The 23978-nt window shown below is 37.4% G+C and overlaps 1 protein-coding gene and 2 non-coding genes across 9 annotated transcripts in view; all 3 read left to right on the top strand.

Annotated features, from left to right (window-relative positions):
• The window catches only part of CNOT1 (CCR4-NOT transcription complex subunit 1), a 103589-nt gene that overhangs the window by 62878 nt on the left and 16733 nt on the right, over positions 1-23978 (top strand). For 2 of the 7 annotated variants that reach the window (XM_014788433.2, XM_004431671.3), the window contains exons 17-36: positions 3978-4128; positions 5308-5509; positions 6493-6639; positions 7768-7892; positions 8144-8430; positions 9384-9462; positions 11289-11519; positions 11848-11988; positions 12394-12573; positions 14754-14870; positions 15215-15325; positions 15661-15738; positions 15918-16095; positions 16931-17061; positions 19234-19530; positions 20419-20559; positions 20653-20757; positions 21421-21540; positions 22727-22918; positions 23483-23625. In XM_014788433.2, the coding sequence (XP_014643919.1) occupies positions 3978-4128; positions 5308-5509; positions 6493-6639; positions 7768-7892; positions 8144-8430; positions 9384-9462; positions 11289-11519; positions 11848-11988; positions 12394-12573; positions 14754-14870; positions 15215-15325; positions 15661-15738; positions 15918-16095; positions 16931-17061; positions 19234-19530; positions 20419-20559; positions 20653-20757; positions 21421-21540; positions 22727-22918; positions 23483-23625 (3156 nt within the window). The remainder of the gene's footprint in view (positions 1-3977; positions 4129-5307; positions 5510-6492; positions 6640-7767; positions 7893-8143; positions 8431-9383; positions 9463-11288; positions 11520-11847; positions 11989-12393; positions 12574-14753; positions 14871-15214; positions 15326-15660; positions 15739-15917; positions 16096-16930; positions 17062-19233; positions 19531-20418; positions 20560-20652; positions 20758-21420; positions 21541-22726; positions 22919-23482; positions 23626-23978) is intronic. The other 5 variants (XM_014788435.2, XM_004431672.3, XM_014788434.2 and 2 more) reach the window with 3 other exon arrangements.
• LOC147913124 (small nucleolar RNA SNORA50) lies at positions 4433-4568 on the top strand. The gene has a single exon (XR_015549196.1). It is a non-coding gene; the product is annotated as a small nucleolar RNA SNORA50 (small nucleolar RNA).
• Positions 13491-13628, top strand: LOC147913125 (small nucleolar RNA SNORA46). The gene has a single exon (XR_015549195.1). It is a non-coding gene; the product is annotated as a small nucleolar RNA SNORA46 (small nucleolar RNA).

Here is a 23978-nt window from a genome sequence, read left to right on the forward strand (position 1 = left end):
AACTCTGGGCTTCAGTTTCTTTTCTTCATGTATTAGAAGTACCTGTCTTCTTGAAGAATTGAGTGAAATAATGCATGTAAAGTATTTAATCTATACTGATAAAAGTAAATAAATGCCAAAGAACGAAAGTTCTTCCAACAAATAAATAAGAAGTAGTTATGATGGAGTTATAAACTTCACTGGATGCAAAAAGTAGTGAGTGAAATTTGAGGAACAGGATAATTACATAATTTCAAAGCATCTCCCTGCAAATCACTTAATCACAAAGGGGAAAAGTAGTAATTTTTCAGTGGAGAAACCTGGCATATGCCTCATTAATTTGTTAATCAAAGTGATCACCAGCTCAGTTCTACATCATGTGCCTCATGATAAAATGTACTGAGAAGAATACAGTGTAGTTTATATGGCAGTCCTGCCATAAATACATCTAAAATCTAAAATATCAGACAAACTCAAATCAGGGGACGTTCTGTAAAATAATTAACTTGTACTGAAAAAAAAAATCAAGTTCAAGAAAGACAAAAACTGGGCCGGCCCCGTGGCTTAGCGGTTAAGTGCGCACGCTCTGCTGCTGGCGGCCCCGGTTCGGGTCCTGGGCGTGCACTGACGCACCACTTCGCCGGCCATGCTGAGGCCGAGTCCTACATACAGCAACTAGAAGGATGTGCAGCTGTGACATACAACTATCTACTGGGGCTTTGGGGGAAAAGAAGTAAATAAATAAAATTATAAAAAAAAAAAAAAAAAGAAAGACAAAAACTGATAAATCCTTCCAGTTTAAAGAAGTTAAAGAGATATGACAACTCAGTGCAGTGGATTGCATCCTGATCCAAGGGAAAAATAGCAGTGAAGGATGACATGGGAATAATTGATGTAATTTGAATATGGCCTATCTTATTTTATCCATGTTAAATTTGATCTTTTATTATTTTACATGATTATGTAGGAAAATGATCTTGTTCTTAGGAAATACATAGTGAAGTATTGAGAGATAAAAGATACATGGTGTATCTAACCATAAATGTTTGGGTAGGGGGAAAGTACAGAAAGTTAGGGGGGAGGTAGGGGGTCAGTACAGAAAGAATAGTTAAACACAGGGCAGAATGTAACTAATTGGTGAGTGAAGCATTTATGGATGTTCCTTGTAATATCCTAGCCTCTTTTAAGTTTGAAATTGTGTTAAATATAAGTGGTTCTTCTGAAATAGTAAGGAATAATATTTTAATTAACCATATTTTATCAGTTTTAAGACATCCACTTTTTTCTATTTTAACATCTCTGAGTTGATACATCTCATTGCCGACCTCTTACAGTTAACAGACCAGTTATTTTCTTTTTGTGTAGTACATAAAATGGTGGTGTGGCTTACAACTGAAGACATTTTGTATTCACTGCAATGTGATAACAATTGTTATCTACTACTGGTAGCCATTAACCCATAGCATAGGTGTCTTTGGAGAGGTTGTTTTCTTCGTTTGTTTTTTTTTTTACTTTAAGGGTGTTTTAATGATTGGTAAAACATAGATGTAGTTTCAAAGTCAAAAACTATAACAAGGTATGTTCAGAGAAATCTTCCTTGGAACTCTGTTACCTCCGCCTTGTTCTCTTCTATGTTGGTAACCATTTTCATTTATATTTTTGGATTATCTTTGCATTTAAAAAAATACATAGATATTTGTGTATTTCCCCCTTCCCGGTAGAAAATGTAGTATATATTCTATTGCACCAAGCTTCTTTCATTTGATCATGTATCCTGGAGATCACTCCATGTAATTAGAGAGCTTCCTTATTTCTTTTATAATTTTATTTATTTATTTATTTTTCCCCCAAAGCCCCAGTAGATAGTTGTATGTCATAGTTACACATCCTTCTATTGCTGTATGTGGGACTCGGCCTCAGCATGGCCGGAGAAGCGGTGCATCGGTGCGCACCCGGGACCCGAACCCGGGCCACCAGCAGCCTAGCGCGTGCACTTAACCACTAAGCCACGGGGCCGGCCCCCTTATTTCTTTTAAATGCTACTTAGTACTCCAGTGAACAGATATTTTGGGCCTTAGTAAACCAGTCTCTTGTTGGTGGACATTCTGATTGTTTTCATTCTGTATCACAAACAGTACTGTAATGAACAGTGTTTTGCATCCATCATCTTTGCCAGTGTATATGTGGAAGTAGAAGTAGAATTGTTGGATTAAAGGGAAATGCGTGTGGGGGCCGGCCTTGTGGCTTAGCGGTTAAGTGCGTACGCTCTGCTACTGGCGGCCCGGGTTGGGATCCCTGGCGTGCACTGACGCACCGCTTCTCCAGCCATGCTGAGGCCGCGTCCCACACACAGCAACTAGAAGGATGTGCAACTATGACATACAACTATCTACTGGGGCTTTGGGGAGAAAAAGGAGGAGGATTGGCAATAGATGTTAGCTTAGAACCAGTCTTCCTCAGCAAAAAGAGGAGGATTGGCATGGATGTTAGCTCAGGGCTAATCTTCCTCAAAAAAAAAAAAAGGGAAATGTGTGTGTAATTTTGTTAGATATTGCAAAGTTTCCTCTGTATAGGAAGTTTTCCATTTTGTATAACCACCAGCAGTGTGTCTGTTTCCCCACAGCCTTGCTAATGAAGGATATGATAATCTGAAAGATGAAATATAATATCTCTGTGAAATTTTAATTGCAGGGCAGTGGGTATTTTGAACCTACATACATAGAGGCTAGAGAGAGCTACTTGTGTCCTTATATTTAAAATACCTTTAAATGTTTTTGAGCATCTTTTGGATATAAATGATTTTACTACTTATCACTAAGGTCAGTAAGTGGATCCACACCTTTAGGAGTTGACATCTCCCTTTTCTTTTCCATGGTTTGTTAGTATATGTCTTCCTTGCTTCAGTGGATGAAGAAACCACTCATTGTTCATTTACATTTGTAGTCCACGTTTGAACCATTGTTTTTTTCATGTTGGCACAAGTAAAAATTTTGTACATTTTGGTGTAGAGATTTAATGTAGAGTTTTATTTGGTACTTTCGGCACCCTAGTCTGTCTTTTTCTGAATGTGAAACGACTTTCTTATGCGAGTGACTGCTTTTACTTCTTAATGCCAGTAGTGTGATTTCTGAATTTAGGAGGAAAGGTTTAAGACAGTACAAGTTTGTGTAGAGTTTTTGAGTACAAGGGGTTCCACAGTTTTATGAGTCAGTAACACCCTAAGATAGGAAGGTTGGTTTTCCTGTCAAACATTTATCCTACTTAACATTTTAGAAGTCCTTTGATTCTTTATGTACTTGCCAAATGTAGTTACTGACTATGTATGATATTTTTTTGTGTGTGTGGAAGATCAGCCCTGAGCCAACATCCATGCCAATCCTCCTCTTTTTGCTGAGGAAGACTGGCCCTAAGCCAACATCTATTGCCAATCCTCCCCCCCCCCCCCCCAGAGCCCCAGTAGATAGTTGTATGTCATAGTTGCACATCCTTCTAGTTGCTGTATGTGGGCCGCGGCCTCAGCATGGCTGGAGAAGCGGTGCACAGGTGTGCGCCCGCTATCCGAACCCGGGCTGCCAGTAGCGGAGCACGTGCACTCAACTGCCAAGCCACGGGGCTGGCCTATGTATGATATTTTTGGTCTATATTTAAATAAATGTCTTGTCTTTGACTATGAGAAACTAGTGTCTGTTTGCTTTGATATCTCCAGGTTTGGGCATAATTTTTGACAAAGTGGTTGAGGATATGGAATGGTTCTTGGAGTATTTAAAAATATATTGGTTGTACTACACACAAAGTTTAGTTTCAGAGATATAAATTAGATGCTATTAAGAGAAAGCCAGTGTTCAGAAAATCCTAGTGATTAATGACAGATGCAAAGACATGGGATATGGTGGAGATTTAGCTATATATTCCAACAAGTGTTCTATATTAGAGAATCGAGTTTGTTTATTTAGGTGTTTTGGGGAATAAGAAGTGATATTTTTTACTTCTCTCTTTAGGAGTGTTTCTCAGGAGTTGTCAGAAACCATCCTCACCATGGTAGCCAATTGTAGTAATGTTATGAACAAGGCCAGACAACCGCCACCTGGAGTTATGCCAAAAGGACGCCCTCCTAGTGCTAGCAGCTTAGATGCCATTTCTCCTGTTCAGGTAAATGAATACTACAATTGGTACATCTGCATTTGTTCATAGACTTGGAGTAGAGTAAACTTCTACGTCATCATTAATAATCTACTCAAAGAAAAATTTGTCTGAACTCATTATATTTTAGATAACTGCATGTCTAGCATTCACTACTACATTTTAAAGGAGATCCATAAATAGGCATTGTAGTTGACAATAGACTTTCATCATTAAATAGAACATGACTCTGAGGGGAAAGATACAAAACAGCTTATTTAGGTAAATGGTAAGGGCTTCTTTTTAAACTAAGAGTAACTTAGACTTGAGAAATAAGCACTGCCTTTGAACCTGATGTGTCTTGTTTGTAGCTTCACGGGCCAAGCGGCAGTGCTAGAGCATAAGGACTTGTTATAACTGGGGCTCTTCAGCTCTCAACTGAACTGCTCTTTTAAAAACAAGGTACATTTAAGTTACTCCCTGACACCAACCACCCCCTTCTTTCTGGGAGCAACATATTCCGATTCTAGTTTCAGCTGCATTGAATGGCAGATTGGGGTTTAAGAAAAGAAAGAGCATTTAGTGATTCTTCAGTAGCCACTTTACAAAAGGCATTTTGCATATCATTTACTGTAGTCATGAAGATCTGAAATAATGCCACAACCTAAGAAGCTGGGAAGTACAGTTAGATATTTTTAAGAATCTTTGGTGAATACCATACCTTGTTTTTTGTTTTTGTTTGTTTTAAACTAGAGCTGATCTCCAACCCCCAAGATTCTCAAGTTTTGACTAGATTTTTTTTTGACTGAAAGACTTATTTTTAACTTCTTAATGCTTTTATTGTGTTGAAAGTTAAATAACTTACATTGAGAGATTCCTTTTGTTTTAAAGGGGCTTATTGGAAATTGTAAGGACCTAATGTAATAACTGTCCCATGTCACTATCTCAAAGTTTTATAGCCCTTATATTATGGCTCTGGTACTTTGGCAGGGGCTAACTCTTTAAACTTTCTCCATCTGTGATATAGTAAGAAAAATGACTAGCACACTTGACTTGAATTTGGAATTTAAGTATTGTCATGATTGTGTGGGGATTTACAGTTACTTATTAAGCATATGAAGAGCTGTTGCTAAAGATTACTTTACCTTTGTCATATGTCTGCCTTTGCTTGAAGTATATTTAATACATTTTTATAATGTTTTTCTCTAGATTGACCCTCTTGCTGGAATGGCATCTCTTAGTATAGGTGGTTCAGCTGCCCCTCACACTCAGAGTATGCAGGGTTTTCCTCCAAATTTGGGTTCTGCATTCAGTACCCCTCAGTCACCAGCAAAAGCATTTCCACCCCTTTCAACCCCAAATCAGACAACTGCATTCAGTGGTATCGGAGGACTTTCATCACAGCTTCCAGGTAAGAGGGGTGGGGCACAGATAATTTGTAAGTCTCACACTTACAACACTTGGGACTTAGTGTTTGGAGTCAGTGTGATAAAGAAAGCTGCTTAAAACTAAACTGAAAGTTGCTTCAACATCCAGCGTTGGAAAGAGAAATACATACTATTATTAGTTGAATTGCAATTCAGATATTTGTAATTGTAAAGTTAGTTGAATTATTCAGTAAGGATTCTGTATTATCAGACGGTAGCATAAACAAGTAACAGATGTGTTACTCACCTATTCCAAAGGACTTAGGCTTAGATCAAGAACTCAAGCTTTATGAATTACTCAAGCTTGGTATAATAAAGGTAGAAATATATCACACGTCACATTCAAGCGTATGTTCTGCCTCAGCACTTTACCTACCTTGAAAATGATAGTCAATTCCTAAAACGTTTTCAAAAGAGTACTTGGACTAAAATGTTGTAATGATTCTGTAACCTAGTTGACACTGCTGCTATATGGTTCTAGCCCTGATTGGTCATTCATTTAAACCAAAGTTACTATACTTACTTAGTAAGGCTGTCTTAGTCAAGTCCTAACTATTGTAAGAATCAATATGCTACAGTTGAGAGAAATAAATAAATCCTGGCTCATGGTAACTTAGAAGTTAGTACCATGAAGTTCTTCAGTTTTAATCATTTAGAAAAGCAAACCCGTTCCTCTTATTTTGACTGCCTTATATCTCATGTCACATCTGAGAATGTACAGTTTAAAATTTGCATATTAATATCTTATCAAGAATATAAATAATAATTCTAAATGCTGAAGAAATTTTGGCACTGTCCATTTTATTTTCATCTACTCTTCTTATTAGATTCTCTATAAAATTAAATAGACATTATAAGAGAGTTAACAAAGACCCTGACTTTTTAAATAGGAACTTATATCTTTAATATGAATAAAGTCAAGAATATGAGTAATGATAAGACTTCTGGCTGCCTTCGTTCTTTCTAGTAGGTGGTCTTGGCACAGGCAGCCTGACTGGTATAGGAACTGGGGCTCTTGGACTCCCTGCAGTGAATAATGATCCTTTTGTACAGAGGAAATTGGGCACCTCTGGACTGAACCAGCCTACATTCCAGCAGAGTAAGATGAAACCTTGTAAGTGGTAGTGTTGTCTGTGATTGTGAAGTGTGACTGATACACATTAAAACTGTTTTGCTTATGTGTCCGATCTGTTGTCCCTAGAGTTATATGGACAAAACACTGACTTATCTTAATATATTGTTGGTAGGGCCATATATTGATGTGCCTTAGATCAGTGGGAGTAAATTCACGAATTTGAATTATAAAAATTAAAATTTAAGGTATCACTCTACCGTTGATGTGGATTGCCAGAACAAAGTGATGGTTAATAAGAGGTAGCATCCTTGGGGGTCTGTTATCCTAAAAGTAAGAAGTATAGTAAAGAGAAAAGACTTTCAGCGGTTTAAATATATGTATCTAAATCTTAAACTTTTTTTGGTATTGTTTTTTAACAAATCAGGAGCAACCAGGAGAATTTCAGATTTCTGTTTTGCCTGGGCAGTTTATAAAGTAAATAACTATATTTTAATTTATTTTAAGGTTTTAGCCTTGGTATGTGTAGCCTTATAATAAATATTACCATATAATATATATGATATAACTGAAAAACCAATTTTTAAAGTTTCACCTCCTTAGTAAGTTATCTCAAAGATAGCTCTTTGTAAACACATAAGTATCAATGACTTATAAATATCCTTCTTGTCGTTGTGAGTAAATATTCATTATATTAGACTTGAAAGTTTACTAAACTGACTTGAAAATGTTAGCGTGAAAGGCCTGTCTGAATGTTATGTTTTGTAGCATGCTTTGTGTTTATATCAGTGTGTCATGCACATTCATTGATAATTCTTATATGTTAAATGTGATTTTTATTATAAAATAGTAAACACTTGTTAACCTCCAGTGAGGTTGTACTAAGGGTAAGTGTGTTAGGAATTTAAATCTAATGAGCTTTCATGGTGTAATAAGTCCTGATGAAGACAATATTAAGGTAGAATTATAGTCGTAAGGCAATTTTGTTAAATTCTTGCATGTGTACCTAGAACACTTGAATATTGAAACTTGACCGCTTAATACTTTCTTCAGTTTCTTTATTTTTCCCCTTAAAATTAAAACTCTGTTGTTCTCCCTGGCTCTTTCTGTGTTTTATGGGAGTGGTGAAGGAGCTTAAAGGTCTATTGGTTGCTTTTTTGTTTCTGACAGCGGACTTGTCTCAGGTGTGGCCAGAGGCAAATCAGCACTTTAGTAAAGAGATAGATGATGAAGCAAACAGCTATTTCCAGAGAATATATAATCATCCACCACATCCAACCATGTCTGTTGATGAGGTGAGTGTCTAGGATGATCTAATTCTTTATGGTTTAGGTAAATCTTTAAAAAAATTCCCTTTTCAAAGTTGTTAGAAATCCAGCTCAAAGTGTTTTAATATGTCTATGCATCTTTTGAAACCTTAACATCTGTCTCAAGCTCAGTTTGTTGTTAAATAGTCTGCTTAGCAATTCTATTACGAATATTTGAGGAAGGCTCTGAATAATAGTTTCCTTTATATGTGTATTTTTCTTTGTCTTGCTTTTTCCAGGTATTAGAAATGCTACAGAGGTTTAAAGACTCTACCATAAAGAGAGAACGAGAAGTATTTAACTGTATGCTAAGAAACTTATTTGAAGAATATCGGTTTTTCCCCCAGTACCCTGATAAAGAGTTACATATAACAGCCTGCCTGTTTGGTGGGATAATCGAAAAAGGACTAGTCACTTACATGGCGCTAGGTCTGGCCCTGCGATATGTTCTTGAAGCCTTACGCAAGCCTTTTGGATCCAAAATGTATTATTTTGGAATTGCTGCACTTGATAGATTTAAAAATAGGTGAGTGGGTAGGTTTCCTATGAAGCTTCTCTTTTTTTATATAATAAGTTAATTATATAGTTATTTATTTATAAATAATAACTATCATTTGTCAGCTAATTCATGCCATGCCCCATCATTTAAATGCATATTAACTAATCTTAGTGACTGTATGAAGTAGAAGAGGAAGAAGTAAAAACAATTTAATTCATTACAATTATCAAATAAGTGGTAGGGGAAAAGTATAAAATGAAATAACAGGAGGGTTTTTTGTTTGTTTATTGAGGTATACTTTATATACAGTGAAAGTCATCATTTTAGGTGTACAGTCCTTTGAATTTTGACAAATTTATACAGTTGTGTAACCACCACAACCGTAATCAAGATACTGAATATTTCCATCATGCCCAAGATGATGTCTTGTTCCCCCTTTGTAGTTCACTTTCCCCCACTTCTAACCCCTGGCAACCACTGATCTAATTTGACTCTAGTTTTTCCAGAACGTTATTTAAATGGAATCATACATAATGTGTATGAGTCTGACTTCTTGCACTTAGGATGATGCTGTTGAGATTCATCCATGTTATTTCATTTCACTAGTTTCTTTTTATTGCTGAGGAGTATTCCATTGTAGTAGTATAGATTAACTACAAATTGTTTTTCTGTTCACCTGTTAATGAATATTTGGAGTTGTTTCCAGATAGCAGTTTTTGTGGCTCATCGTAATCTAATTTTAAGTAAAATATAACTTTTAAAAACAAAGATACTGTTTTCTGATGTAAAAGGAGTGAAGTTCATAAATATTCACCCCCGCCCCTTCTGTGTTCTTTCCTTTGGCATTCTCTTCAGATAAGGTGTTTCCTAAGTAGAATGGGGGAAATGGCCTAGACTAGCATTTGGAAGAAAATTTTTGTAAATTGTGTTTCCTCTGTTTTCACATGAAATGATGAACGAATGAATGTTTTTGTTGGCAGATTGAAGGACTACCCCCAGTATTGTCAGCACTTGGCTTCTATCAGTCACTTTATGCAATTTCCACATCATTTACAGGAGGTAAGTGTCTTCAGTACCTAAAATCTGTCTAGTAGTTGGAAGTTTTATCTATTTTAATTTGATTTTGGATTTGCTGGCGATGGCGTTAAGATTTCTTAATGATTGGCATGATATAGGTATATATATTATTTGTTGCTCATTTTGCAACTTAACAGATTATGAAAAAAATGTCATTCTTGGATTATGTTTTCTAAGCAGAGATTTTTATTGATTAAACAAAAGGCTTTTATCTTTTAGTCTGTTAATGCTGTTGAGGAATAGACATCTTTTATTATTAAGAGAATTCGTGCCTGATTCTAAAAAGGATTTGGAGTGGGAATCTTGGATAAAAATAAGTAAAATTGTTCCTCTGATTTAAATGTTAATATGATTCAAAGCTGTTTCATATAAGACTTAGACCAGTGTTTCTTAAAAATACAGCATTCTTACCGCCTGCTTACATTCCTTTGAGCTACTTGTTAAAAAGGAGGCAGTCCCTGAGGGAATGACCTAGAGAATATACCTTTTAAGCCATCTTTAGTGATTGTTCTTAAAATTTATAAACCACTGTTTTAGTGATTGATTTTAAGTTGATTGGTAAACATTAGTCATACCTTTGTCTTGCTTTTCATCAAAGTCAGCTTATAGAGAACGAGAAAATTGATTAATCTTTATTTTGCCTTTTTTAATACAAAAATAAATGGCTTTATCATATTTTAAGGTAAAGATTATATTTTAAGGAATCAGAAAGACCAGAATTTGAGCCTACTTTTAATTCTGTATCATACTTTAGTCCAGTACTTTCTACCTCATCCTGCTGGGTTTGCTTGTAGCAGGGCAGTGTTATTGTGATGGCTTAACACTAGGAGACCACCGAGTGGGAGGCAGGAGTGTATTCATTCACGTGAGGGGTTTGGAGGGATATGGCAAAACTATACTACTGAAAACTGTATAGAAAAGCAGAGGCTTACCACTGGAAGTTTGGAATTCAGAACTGGGATAGGGACCTGGGAAGACTGGAGCGCAAGAGAGAGAGCATGGAAGTGAACATACAAAACAGTGGTCCCCAGCACCCACTGCAATAAGATAGCTAGAGAGGGGGAGAGAGAGAGGTCATTGTTTATATTTCTAGACTTAGTCAGTTTAAAGGGCTATACTTTCTTCAGAGATTGTCCTTCCTACTTGAAAATGTCGTTTTTTGAATAAAGTTATCATATATGTAGAGAGTAGTTTTTGTTTTGCCAGGTACAGACTGTTGGAAATAATATCAGGAACTCGATGTCAGTTCTTTAATTTGTATATGGGAAGGAGGTTTATTGATCTGTGAAATGAAAAACAAAACTTGCCCCACAGCATCCAGTATCATGGCTGGCTTGGCTGTATACAGTGTACTTTTGTTTTTGTTTTGTAGTAATATCTTTACTGAGAGAGAACTCACATTGCAGTGTGTTTTTAGGCCTTAGGTTTCTCATCAGCATCTAATAATAAAGAGATCAGTTTACTATATAAATTTTAAAGTTTTAAAGTTTATGTGCATTAGGGGATTTAAAGAAATGTATATGCAGGTATTTGTGGCTGTTTTTTTGGAAGTTGTTTTTCTAGACTAGTTCTCTCATTTATTTTTAAGACATACTAATATTTTACTTCCTAAGGAGTCTGTGGTATCCACTTATGTATTATACATATGGGATTATGGATCAGGATGGGGCAAGGAATCAGGGAGATAAATGAACCAAAAGAGTACTCTGAAGTAATTTCTACCCTCTCAGAAGTGAGGGGAGTGTAACTCAAAATTTTCAATTTCTGTTAAGAACTCTTAATGTATTTTCCTCTCCCTACCCCTATAGTATATCGAGTATGGACAGCAGTCTAGAGATCCTCCTGTGAAAATGCAGGGCTCTATCACAACCCCTGGAAGCATTGCACTGGCTCAGGCCCAGGCTCAGGCCCAGGTTCCAGCAAAAGCTCCCCTTGCTGGTCAGGTTAGCACTATGGTAACCACCTCAACAACCACCACTGTTGCTAAAACGGTTACAGTCACCAGGCCAACCGGAGTCAGCTTTAAGAAAGATGTGCCAGTAAGTAGGTCTTTTTTCTTTTTCTAGGATTTGTTTTTATGTTGTAATATATCTAATAGTGAGCATATATTTTAATTTTATTGTAAATAACACATACCTACTAAAAAAGGTGTGAAGACCAGCATTTCTTTCTTTGTATCTCCCCTCCCCAAATTTCCCACAGGCAGCCACTATTAATAGTTCAATACATGTTCTTGTCAATACTTCCAGTGCACAGTCATACACACCATGTGTATTTTTTACACTAAAGGAATCTGTATATATTTATTTCCTGGGATTTGTCAAGCAAGCTTTCAATTTGTTTATTTTACGTGCTTTATTCCTTTAGCCCTCTATTAATACTACAAATATAGATACATTGCTTGTGGCCACGGATCAAACTGAGAGAATTGTAGAGCCCCCAGAAAATATCCAAGAGAAAATTGCTTTTATCTTCAACAATCTCTCACAGTCAAATATGACACAAAAGGTGAGCATGATGTAGTAGTTTACATATCATTACAAATGCCCTCTGTTCTTTTCCCTAATGGGTTTGGAGATTTATATATTCTGCACCCTTTTTAATACTCACTTTACTTTAAAGGTAATAGAGTCAAAACGAAGGAAATGTGGATATACAGTTCGTGGTTGTGGTTTTTGTAGATGTTAAATGGCACTAGTTTTAAATGTATTGTTTTGCAGTGAGTTACAGGCTCTTTGAAATAAACTTCATGATCTCATGATGATGGAAGCTTTCATTTGTACATGTAGTCACAACTCATGTCCTCCCAGAGACCATTTGGAGCATTATTAGGTTCCTAATTACTGAAGTGGGTAGACCTTGTGAAAAGTGGAAGGAATGATGTATACTTCCTGTGTCATATTGGTTGGGTAGGTTGAAGAACTAAAGGAAACTGTGAAGGAAGAATTTATGCCTTGGGTTTCACAATACCTGGTCATGAAGAGAGTCAGCATTGAGCCAAACTTTCACAGCCTGTATTCGAACTTCCTTGACACGCTGAAGAATCCTGAATTTAATAAGATGGTTCTGAATGAGACTTACAGAAACATCAAAGTAAGAGTTAGTTCTTGTGTTTCTTTTCTTTACTGTTTTGAGTTTGGAAATAATTTGATTGTACAGGCAGAATTGGGGGAGGGGTTGCTGTTTTTCCCCGTATGTTGTCTGTATTAGGTTGCTATGAAAGTTGTTCTAGGGTTTGTTTCAAATATAGAACTAAATTTCATGAAGAATTTAGTCTTATAGACATACTCTATGTACTGTTTATGTTGAAAGTAAGTACTGTTTTGAATTTGTTTTCATCATTCCGTACATGGTTTTAAATCTTTACCCTCTGAGCATGTTTTAAACTTGCTGGGCCAGCCCCATGGCTTAGCGGTTAAGTGTGCGCGCTCTGCTTCTGGCCGCCCGGGTTCAGATCCCGGGCGTGCACTGACTCACCGCTTCTCCGGCCGTGCTGCGGCCGCGTCCCACATACAGCAACTAGAAGGATGTGCAGCTATGACATACAACTATCTACTGGGGCTTTGGGGGAGAAATAAATAAATAAATAAATAAAATCTTTAAAAAATAAAAATAAACTTGCTTTTTTCCCCTTCACATATTAATTTGCAATATGCTCTTAGCTTTAGTCTCTGTTTTAAATAGTCTTATAAAAATCCATTGTATGGATGTATATTGCTAATGGATATTTAGGTTAATAACTTTCAGTATTATAAAAACGATGCTGCAGTGAATTTTTTTGTTTATGTCTTCTTAAGTGCCAGATACCTCTAGACCTATTTGTGGAATAGCTGTTTAGGATTCTTACAGTTTATTTTAAGGTCATACTCTTCCTAATGAGCTAATGCCTGTTCCTTGAAATTCAAGTATTTTGTTTCTTAGGAAAAATAACTTTTTGAGAAAACAGTGTGAACTAGCATACAGCTGTGATTGTCATTTGCTGAATAACTTGGGACATTGGCTTAGGAACCAGCACTATATTTAAACCTGTGGATGGGAATTTTCCCCATTCTTGGTTACGCTGTAGTGCAAAAGAATTCCTGGCTCTTTCTGATGCACAGCTGACTTTGTGCCATTCTGCTGTTGCTGTATGGAGTTAAGGAACATAATTATATTCAGCCTTTATTATCTGATACAAAGGATGATTGGGATATGACAAAAGTTTCCACATACTCTGGAACAAAATTTCAAGATCCTTTGTTTTAGACAAAAATTTAAATTACAAATTTAAATTTATAGCCATAAATTAAGAGGTACCATAGAGTAGGTAGATGTGTGTGTGTGCCCAAAACACTCTCATGTGGTGGTTCTGTCCCTCTTAGGAAATTAAGAACTAGAGAATTGATGAAATGGATTAGATTTTCTAGAGATTTGAAAAGAAGTGTATAAGCAATATTATACTGTATTTCAGAAAGTCATCTTAGCTATCTCCAGAGATGTATAGTGACCTGGATGATGCTAAAGATTGCAATAGATAGTGAGATCTTGATTATGTTCCTCTATATGCTGGCCGTCTTGAAGGACTTAGAAGCATAGCTATAGTCTTTTTTTTTTTTTTTTTTGTGAGGAAGATCAGCCCTGAGCTAACATCCATGCCAATCCTCCTCTTTTTGCTGTGGAAGACTGGCTCTGAGCTAACATCTATTGCCAATCCTCCTCCTTTTTTTTTTTCCCCAAAGCCCCAGTAGATAGTTGTATGTCATAGTTGCACATCCTTCTAGTTGCTGTATGTGGGACGCGGCCTCAGCATGGCCAGAGAAGCAGTGCGTCAGTGCGCGCCTGGGATCCAAACCTGGGCCACCAGTAGTGGAGCGCGCGCACTTAACCGCTAAGCCACCGGACCGGCCCCAGCTATAGTCTTTATTTGAATTGAATTTAGCTCTTCAAGATAGATTTGTTGTGTTTTTGCTTTAAACCTAGCTCAAATTTTCAGACTTAAAATACTTTTCTGTGGGACCATACATGATGCTTTTAACTTTCTGTACTTTGTATTTTGTATGATGTATTTTGTATTATCTATTTTAAAAAATTAAATATAAAGACAATAAAAGGTAAAAATGTCACTGAACACAGGAAAATATTGCTCTGATCTATGGAGTAGATCTACTTTGGGGACATGTTCTCAGAATTGACAGCTTGTTTTTAAAGTAAGATAATGGAATTCTCAAACATTTAGTTGAGAATTTTTTCGATAAGCTCCTTTTCATACCTTTCTTAATCCAACACTGTTTCAGGTGCTCCTGACTTCTGATAAAGCTGCAGCCAATTTCTCAGATCGTTCTTTGCTGAAGAACTTGGGACACTGGCTAGGAATGATTACACTAGCTAAAAATAAACCCATCTTGCACACTGTGAGTTCCAGCTAAGGTTTATGTAAAACTTGTGAATGTTCATACAGTATATTATGTCTAAAAGTCTTGACTTTATTTGGGGCTGTTTTAATGATTATTGGGTGTTGGTAAGTGTTTGGCTCATGTTTTAATCTCATATTGCTTATCATGGTCCCACATGGTTTAGCAGAATAAACAAAAGCTAGTAAGTTGTGGTTGACCCCTTCCTTTTCGTAAAGCAAGGGTCAGATATTATACTGATCCCTATTTTGGAGATGAATTTAGCAAGATGCCTTTTTTTTGGGTACTTTGTGAGAGGTTTTGAAGTATATTCCCAGCTTTTAAAAATATTTTTCTTATTCTAGGACTTGGATGTAAAATCTTTGCTGCTAGAGGCTTATGTTAAAGGACAGCAAGAGTTGCTCTATGTGGTGCCCTTTGTTGCCAAAGTCTTAGAGTCTAGCATTCGTAGTGTGGTGAGTGGATTTTAATATTTTATTGATGGCTAATTTCTAAGAGTTAGTTTCTTTCAGCACAAGGTCGAAAGATTATACCCTTAGTTCTGGTGAACATTGAGCTAGTTCCGTCTGATTTCCTCAGGGAAACTCAGATTTCCACTTTGAGAGGTCAAGTAGAATTATAGGATGGATTCTAATGGGTGGCTTTGGGTTTTGGTGTTTTTCTGAAATAAGATGTAGATGGGAAGGCTAGGGGTTTTGCTATGGCCACATGGATATAAGTGCTTAACTGTTTTAGAAAATACAAATAAGAGTGATTTTGGTGCCAGCTGAACATAATAGCTTTTCTTTAGGTTTTTAGGCCACCCAACCCCTGGACAATGGCAATTATGAATGTATTAGCCGAGCTACATCAGGAGCATGACTTAAAGGTAAATTTGTTGCTTCTTTATTTTTGGGAATTTTCTCTGCCTTCACATTAGTAAAGTTTACAGGAAAGGTAGAGTATTTTGGTGAAACACTATATACCAGTTGGGTGAAAATAGTGTGTATTATGAATAAAGCTAAATTTTTATTTTAAAAATTCTAATCAAATATTGGAATTATGCAGTTAAACTTGAAGTTTGAGATTGAGGTCCTCTGCAAGAACCTTGCATTAGACATCAATGAGCTAAAACCTGGAAACCTCCTAAAGGATAAAGATCGCCTAAAGAACTTAGATGAGCAACTCTCTGCTCCAAAGAAAGATGTCAAGCAGCCAGAAGAACTCCCTCCCATCACAACCACAAGTAAGTGTGATAATTAGCCCTCTGCTTACCAGAATGTTCTCTTAAATGGTACATCTCCATGCATATAGCAAGTTATAATTGTTCCATATAAAATGGTGCTGAAACTTTATATACTTTTTGGTGAGCCTTCCTAATTATTAAGGAAAAGTTAGTAATGTCTAGGCATTGTCTTACCTATTAGAATCCATCCAGGTAATTCATACGGTACTCTAACTAAATACCATTAGTCAGTTGTTCCTCATATCCCAACAAAGCTGGGTTATCTTTTACTTTGAGGTCTCAGAGAATTGCATAGCATGAGGCCTGTGTTATTCCCCAATTCTGGGGATGGCCAGACTAGCTAGACCTGCCAGTGAAGTAGATTATTTTACCTGGATCAACAAGACTGGAAGAAGGGGGATGCTGTGTGGGTGTTGAACAATTGGGAGGTGTGGTTTGAATAAACCAGCTTTTCTTGCTCAGCGCTTGGTAGCTAAGAATCCCCAGGTGAAACCAGGGAACCACTTAGGTGGAAAATAGGCATCTACAATATAGAATAATCCAACAAGACTTGGGTCTGCTAATGTGGCATGACTCCTCAATTGATTTCTCTGCTTTGGGGCATTGCTACTGACATAGTTTACATGCTTTGTTCAAATCTCTATTAAAATAACAGAATTACTCTTGTGATAATTCAAGGTGGGAAAGATGTGATCTGTGCTAGACAGCTGTGTTGCCTCCCCCCCAATCCAGTTAGTTTAATTAGATAAAGACCACTTGATACCCTGCTAATTTTATACTAAAGTCAAGGAATGTGCTCTTTTTATTAGCTCTTATTTTGTCTCTTTACATTTAGCAACTTCTACAACACCAGCTACCAGTACCACCTGTACAGCCACGGTTCCACCACAGCCACAGTATAGCTACCATGACATCAATGTCTATTCCCTTGCAGGCCTGGCACCACACATTACTCTAAACCCAACAGTAAGTAAACACCACCCCATCCCCTAATTTCTACTTGTGACAAGGTAAACTGGTTACCTTCTCTTCCCTTTTCTCCTTCTTTCTGGATTCCGAGGTTTTAGGCTTTTGTTGCATAGAGCAGGGATTGAGAACTGCTATGTAGTACAGCTGGGATTTTTTTTTCTAGTCTAAAAATAGTCGTTGTGACTAGACATCATTTATATTGGTTTCTCATATCCAAATCCATGATACTAAAATAAATTCAGCTGACAATGTGATCCACAGTCTCCAAGAATTTCTTATACAGGTTAGAAGATCCTTAGTGTATACCGTAACCTTGACGTGTCACCTTAGGCTTGCATCAAGCCATTTCTTTTGGCAGGTAGCTGGAACTGAGGTGATTCATGTGTGTGTGCAGTAGTCCCCTCTTAATCCCCAGGGCATACGTTCTAAGCCCTCCAGTGGATGCCTGAAACTGCGGATCATACCAAACCCTATATATACTGTGTTTTTTTCCTATACATACACACCTATGATAAAGTTTAATGTATAAATTGGGCACAGATTAACAACTAATAATAAAATAGAACAATTTATGATACTGTAATAAAAGTTATGTGAATGTGGTCTCTCACAATATCTTATTGTACTGTACTCGTGATGAAGTGAGATGATAAAATACCTACGTGATGATGAAGTCAGATGAATGACCTAGGCATTGTGATGTAGTGTTAGATTATTGTTGACCTTCTGACATTGTGTCCAAAGGAGGATCATCTGCTTTTGGACAGTGGTTGACGGAGGGTACACTGAAACCATGGAAAGGGAAACCACTAATAAGGGGGGGACTACTGTATATAAACTTCAGGGCCAAGGTCTCGAAGTGAGACTTAGTACTTGCAGTTATGTTTCTGTGACCTGGTTCTGGGAAGCAGTCTGGTCTATGGTCGTATAAAATAACTTCCCATCAATCTTTTTTCCTATATTTATTTAGAGGTAGTATTTTATTCTGTATATTCCAGGTGATAATTGATTGTTTATGTTCAGTCTTTTATTCTGCTTAACACTTTAGTTCAGAATCAGATAGTTGGAGTTTCCATTGTCTTTTTAGAAACTGAAAATGTTCACAAATACAAAAGTAACGTGAATACATCGAACTTTTGTATTTAAAGGACTTGAAAGGATTTTAAAGAAATCATTTTAACCTGGTCTTTTTTTTTTTCTGTAGATATGGCACTTAGTTTTGGTGGGGGGCCAAACCAAAACCTAGATCTAGAAGTTGTGATTCCCCTTTATTAATATTCCCAGTAATCTGAATACTTTTATATGTTCATCATGAATATTTAAAAAATTTCTTACGGGGCTGGCCTGGTGGCGTAGCGGTTAACTCCACACGTTCCCCTTCGGTGGCCCAGGGTTCGCTGGTTCGGATCTTGGGCGTGGACCTACTCACCGCTCATTAAGCCATGCTGAGGCGGCGTGCCACATAGAAGAGCTGCAGCTCTACAACTATGATATAAAACTATGTACTGGGGCTTTGAGGAGAAAAAAGAAAAAGAGGAAGATTGGCAACAGATGTTAGTGCGGGGCCAGTCTTTCTCAAAAAAGTAAATAAAAATAAAAAATTTCTTGCAAATTCAGTAAGTTGAAGAGACCAAGTAAGTGTTATGGCATTGTTTGTACCAGAGAAAAAAGACCGGAAACAGTCTTTCAAGTGAAGCAGAAGGCTTCAGTATACAGTAATGTAAAATGCTCGCTATTCTGAGGGATTCTTTGTGGCAATACTAGTTTTTTTTGAAAGCCTTTTCTCTGTGAACTTGAATATTCTTGCATTTCTCCAAGCTACTAAAGAAGTTTCTTTAAGAATACGTGAGCTGCAAATTTTAACTAAGCAGGTAGCCTTTCTTTAATTAAGCAGATAACGCATCTTGTAATGAACTAGCCCATTAAACTTAGAAGTTTTTAAAAATCAGAGACACATCTGTTTTCATGTATCCCAATGTATACTAAATACTACTCCCTCTCTGTAGTGAACTTCTGTTTCCTCAGCATTTCATTGGTTAATTTAAAGGAGAAATTGGTGGTAAATGGTTAACCTTGAAGTAATTCCAAAATCATGGGTGTGATTACCGATAGAAATTGAGTTGTTTTATTTAAACAAGTTGTTGACCTAACTTGTTTTTCCCCACCTAGATTCCCTTATTTCAGGCCCATCCACAGCTGAAGCAGTGTGTACGCCAGGCAATTGAACGGGCTGTCCAGGAGTTGGTCCATCCTGTAGTAGATCGATCAATTAAGATTGCCATGACTACTTGTGAGCAGATAGTCAGGAAGGATTTTGCTCTGGATTCTGAGGAATCTCGAATGCGAATAGCAGCTCATCACATGATGCGCAACTTGACAGCTGGAATGGCTATGATTACTTGTAGGGAACCTTTGCTCATGAGCATATCTACCAACCTGAAAAACAGTTTTGCTTCAGCCCTTCGTGTAAGTTGACTATTTCCTTGGCGTACTGTAAAACTCATTACTGCTTGTCTGAAAGAGTATTTTCCTTTGCATTTCCACTTAGCTGCTATATTTGTTTGATAGGTTCTTTCTGCTTAGATTGTAAATTTTGTGACGTGAAGCATCATGTCTGTTTTTGCTTACTATTGTATACTCAACACCAGGTTTGGCAGATAGTAGATACCCAAATATTTATTGGTTTAAAGAAATGAGTGATTTTGGGCCAGGCCCAGTGGCATAGCAGTTAAGTGCATGCGCTTCTGCTCTGGCGGCCCATATAAAGTAGAGGAAGATGGGCACGGATGTTAGCCCAGGGCCAGTCTTCCTCAGCAGAAAGAGGAGGATTGGCAGATGTTAGCTCAGGGCTGATCTTCCTCACCAAAAAAAAAAAAAAAAAAGGAAGATGTGAGTGATTTTGTTAAAAATGCATAACTTAACAATCTTGATTCTGTTTACCATGAAGCATTTAGATTAAAGCACTTGGAGTAGGACAGGGCAAAACAGTTTAAAGGGACTTTGTATATACGAACATACAAGCACACACTCTCTCTTCGGGTAACTCAGTTATTAATTTTGGGTCTCAGATGTCATGGTTAATAATGCCTTTGTTTATTGCTTGACTATTTTCATACTGTTCTCACCATCTTCACAACCTGGTAAGGAGTTTTGGGTGAGGGGTATTTTCATTTTATAGATGAAGATGATTGTTAGACTGTTTCATGGTCACAGCTAATGAGTCTTAGAGTCAGAACTTGTAAAATTCATTTGTCTAAGCACTGCGTTTCCTATTATCATATCTATGTTGTCTTGTCTGTCCACAGAAAACTTTAAATCTTTTTCTTTCTCTTGTCTCTCTCTCCCTCCCAATAGACTGCATCTCCACAACAAAGGGAAATGATGGATCAGGCAGCTGCTCAGTTAGCTCAGGACAATTGTGAATTAGCTTGCTGTTTTATTCAGAAGACTGCAGTAGAAAAAGCAGGCCCTGAAATGGACAAGAGATTAGCAACTGTAAGTGTTTAGCATTTGCCCTTTAAGTATTTTTTTTTTCTGTTTAAGAAAGTGCCTCATAACAAGAACCTCAGTGACTTTTTTTGTTTGCAGGAATTTGAGCTGAGAAAACATGCTAGGCAAGAAGGACGCAGGTACTGTGATCCTGTTGTGTTAACATACCAAGCTGAGCGGATGCCAGAGCAAATCAGGCTGAAAGTGAGAATTGGGGGCTTTCTCCCTGCCCCAGCTTTCTTTTCTTTCTGTTCTTGTTGCTTAGACTCCTCACCAGGACTAGGACAGTGGGGTTCAATTTTGTTTCTGAGAAAGCATCCCACTTGAGCAGCATTTCACTTAAACGCCTCTTGTGGAGAAGGCATAGAAGTGGCTTAGAAGTGGGGCTCCCACTCCTCTCTCCCCTCACCCATTTGTTGAAGTGCTACTGTGAAGAATTCATGTATCTGTTAGTTTTTATGTTTCCCAACTTGGTCTTCCCTTCTGGTAATTGTGTTTTATTGCTAGTTGCTTATTGGTGAAAAGATGATGAGAAAGATGATGAGAAATCTGATCACTTTTATCAGCTCCATTGGAGAATTGCACTGACATGGTCCTATTTGAGGCATTTTCCAGTGGAAAAACTCTTAATGAATTTATAAATGAGAGTAACTCCGACAGTATTCAGGGGAATGGGAAACCCTCTGAACTGTGTGTATGTGTGTGCGCGTACCATGCATGCATACTCAATCATACTGTTATATGCTGTAATGACTCCCGTGTTCCTTCTCAGAACCCCTGTGCTTACTCCCATGCAAACTTTCCACTTTCAAAACTTCCCTTTGATTGTGAAGAGGATCCTGTCAAAATAGGTTTTCTTTTTCCAAGGTTGGTGGCGTGGACCCAAAGCAGCTGGCTGTTTATGAAGAGTTTGCGCGCAATGTGCCTGGCTTCTTGCCTACAAATGATTTAAGTCAGCCCACAGGATTTTTAGCTCAGCCCATGAAGGTAAATACTTGCCTTGGATTCAATCGAGTGTTTTACTGTTTAATGTTTTCATCGGTTAATCTATCACTTGCTGCCTGGAAGCTTACAGGGGAAAAGATACCCACAGTTGTTGAGTATAGGTAGTATTCTCCTTGTATCAGATCAGCATGGCATACAGGGGAATTTTTTTTTTTAATCCATGAGGTTGATTAAACTTTCACGTTTGGCCTGATTAGAGGAATATACATGGTAACCTCTTGGCTTCCTCTGTTTTTTGTAAAAAGATTTTCTAAAAATTGGAAATTATTTATAGAAAGGTTGAAAATGTGGAGGGAAACATTTTCCCCCTGAACCCTTTGAACGTAAGGTGCTGACCTTGATGTGTCCCCATCACTTCTGGAACCTTTGGTCTGTGTTTCCTACAAAGACATTCTCCTATATGACCATAGTACAACCATTGCAATCAGGAAGTTAACACTGATATGTTAATACCATCTAATCCTTAGACCTCATTCAAGTTTTATAAGTGTCCCAGTATTGTCTTTTTATAGTAAAAAGACCTATTTTCAGAACCACACATTTCATTTAGTTGTCATACTTTTTAAATTTCCCTCAGGTCATTCTGGTACAGCTCCTTAGTTCATGTTTCATGACCTTGATACTTTTGCAGATTATAAACCAGTTATTTTCTAGAATGGCCTGATTTAGGTTTGTCTGATATGTTCTCATGAATAGATTCAAGTAGTGCATCTTTGATAGGAATATCACAGAAATGATGCTGTGTTCTTATTCTATGCTATCAGGCTTTGACACTTGGACTGAGTACGGTATTTTCCATGGTGTGGATTACTTACTTCCATAGGCTGTAGAGAGATTATTAGATGTCACAAGTGTGCTGCCCTCAGCCTATCCCATTATTTATCATGCTCTCATTGATGACTTGATTGTGTTGATGTCAGCCGGGCTTTCCACTGTCAAGTGAAATACCCCTCCCCCCCGCCTGCCCTGCCCCACCCCATCTAATAGCATTAAGACTTAATAGTTCAGGAAGGGGAATGGAAGAGCCTCTTCATGTTTTGATGAAAGAAGAAAAAAATAATAAGGGGAGAAAACATACTAATAGACTTTTCAGTTGCTTTATGTGCTAATGAAAAAGCTTTAAAAATTTTGCTTATCTCTTTTTTGGTTGTTTCATTCTCTAAAATAGCAAGCTTGGGCAACGGATGATGTAGCTCAGATTTATGATAAGTGCATTACAGAACTGGAGCAGCACCTACATGCCATTCCACCGACTTTGGCCATGAACCCTCAAGCTCAGGCTCTTAGAAGTCTTTTGGAGGTTGTAGTATTATCTCGAAACTCTCGGGATGCTATAGCTGCTCTTGGATTGCTCCAAAAGGTTAGTTCTTAAACTGTTACTTTTAGAAGAAACTAAGTTTGTAAATATCCAGTGACCTGCACCATCATCTTCCTAAGTTATGCTTAAGATTTTAAAAATTAATGTAAGGCAAGTTGCTGTTCTTAATAAGCAGAATATTCTCTAGAGTAGAATGTAGTCGTGGCAGTTACAAATGGTAAAGTGGGAAATCTTTTCTTTTGCCATTAAGATAAGACTTTCTAGAAATGTGATTATTTAAGAAACTAAAAGCCCTTTAGATTTTGAGAGACAGATTGATCCAAGTACTTGAGTAATGGGGTGGGCTGGGTGGGGAGCCTTGGATTTTGGCTGTGTAGGGACAGTGGAGCCTTTTATGACAGTGAAGAACACAGAGCGAGTGCAAACTAGATGGAAGTTAGCATATGTGTGTGTGTTAGGTAAGTGAAAAGGATTTTGTTGAGTGGAGAGATTAACTCAAGGCTTTAGAAGGTATCTTGCAGTTTGCATTAAGGATTGGTTTCTGGCTTTGATAGTTGGGCTGAGTACTATATTTTCCATGGTTCTGAATACTTTTTTCTTCCATAGGCAGTAGAGGGCTTACTAGATGCCACAAGTGGTGCTGATGCTGACCTACTGCTGCGCTATAGGGAGTGCCATCTCTTGGTCCTAAAAGCTCTTCAGGATGGCCGGGCATATGGTTCTCCATGGTGTAACAAACAGATCACAAGGTCAGTAGCCATCTTAGAAGAGTAATATTTACTGGACTGCCTTCTGACATGCATGGCCCTGTTTATGTCCAGAGGCTTCCCTTTGGAAGGTAAATGGGACATTTGGAATTCCTAATTCTAAGTAGTGAGAATTGTTGAATGGTTGTCCTTTCTCCATCTGGTGCTCATGATGGATTCAGAAAACCAATACTTTCCTTTGGGGAATAAATTATAGGTCATTGGTTTTAAAAGGTTTCAATGATTTCATTGCAGTGGTGTTCATATGTAAGTATTTTAATGTCTTAAATGGAATGCTTTGTTTTCTAGGCTTTGAGAGCAAAGCTTGTTTTAACACTGGGCTGTCTGTTCTACTT

This window comes from Ceratotherium simum, chromosome 30 (assembly GCF_057802395.1).
Source record: "Ceratotherium simum simum isolate JZ-2026a chromosome 30, ASM5780239v1, whole genome shotgun sequence".
NCBI lineage: Eukaryota > Metazoa > Chordata > Mammalia > Perissodactyla > Rhinocerotidae > Ceratotherium > Ceratotherium simum.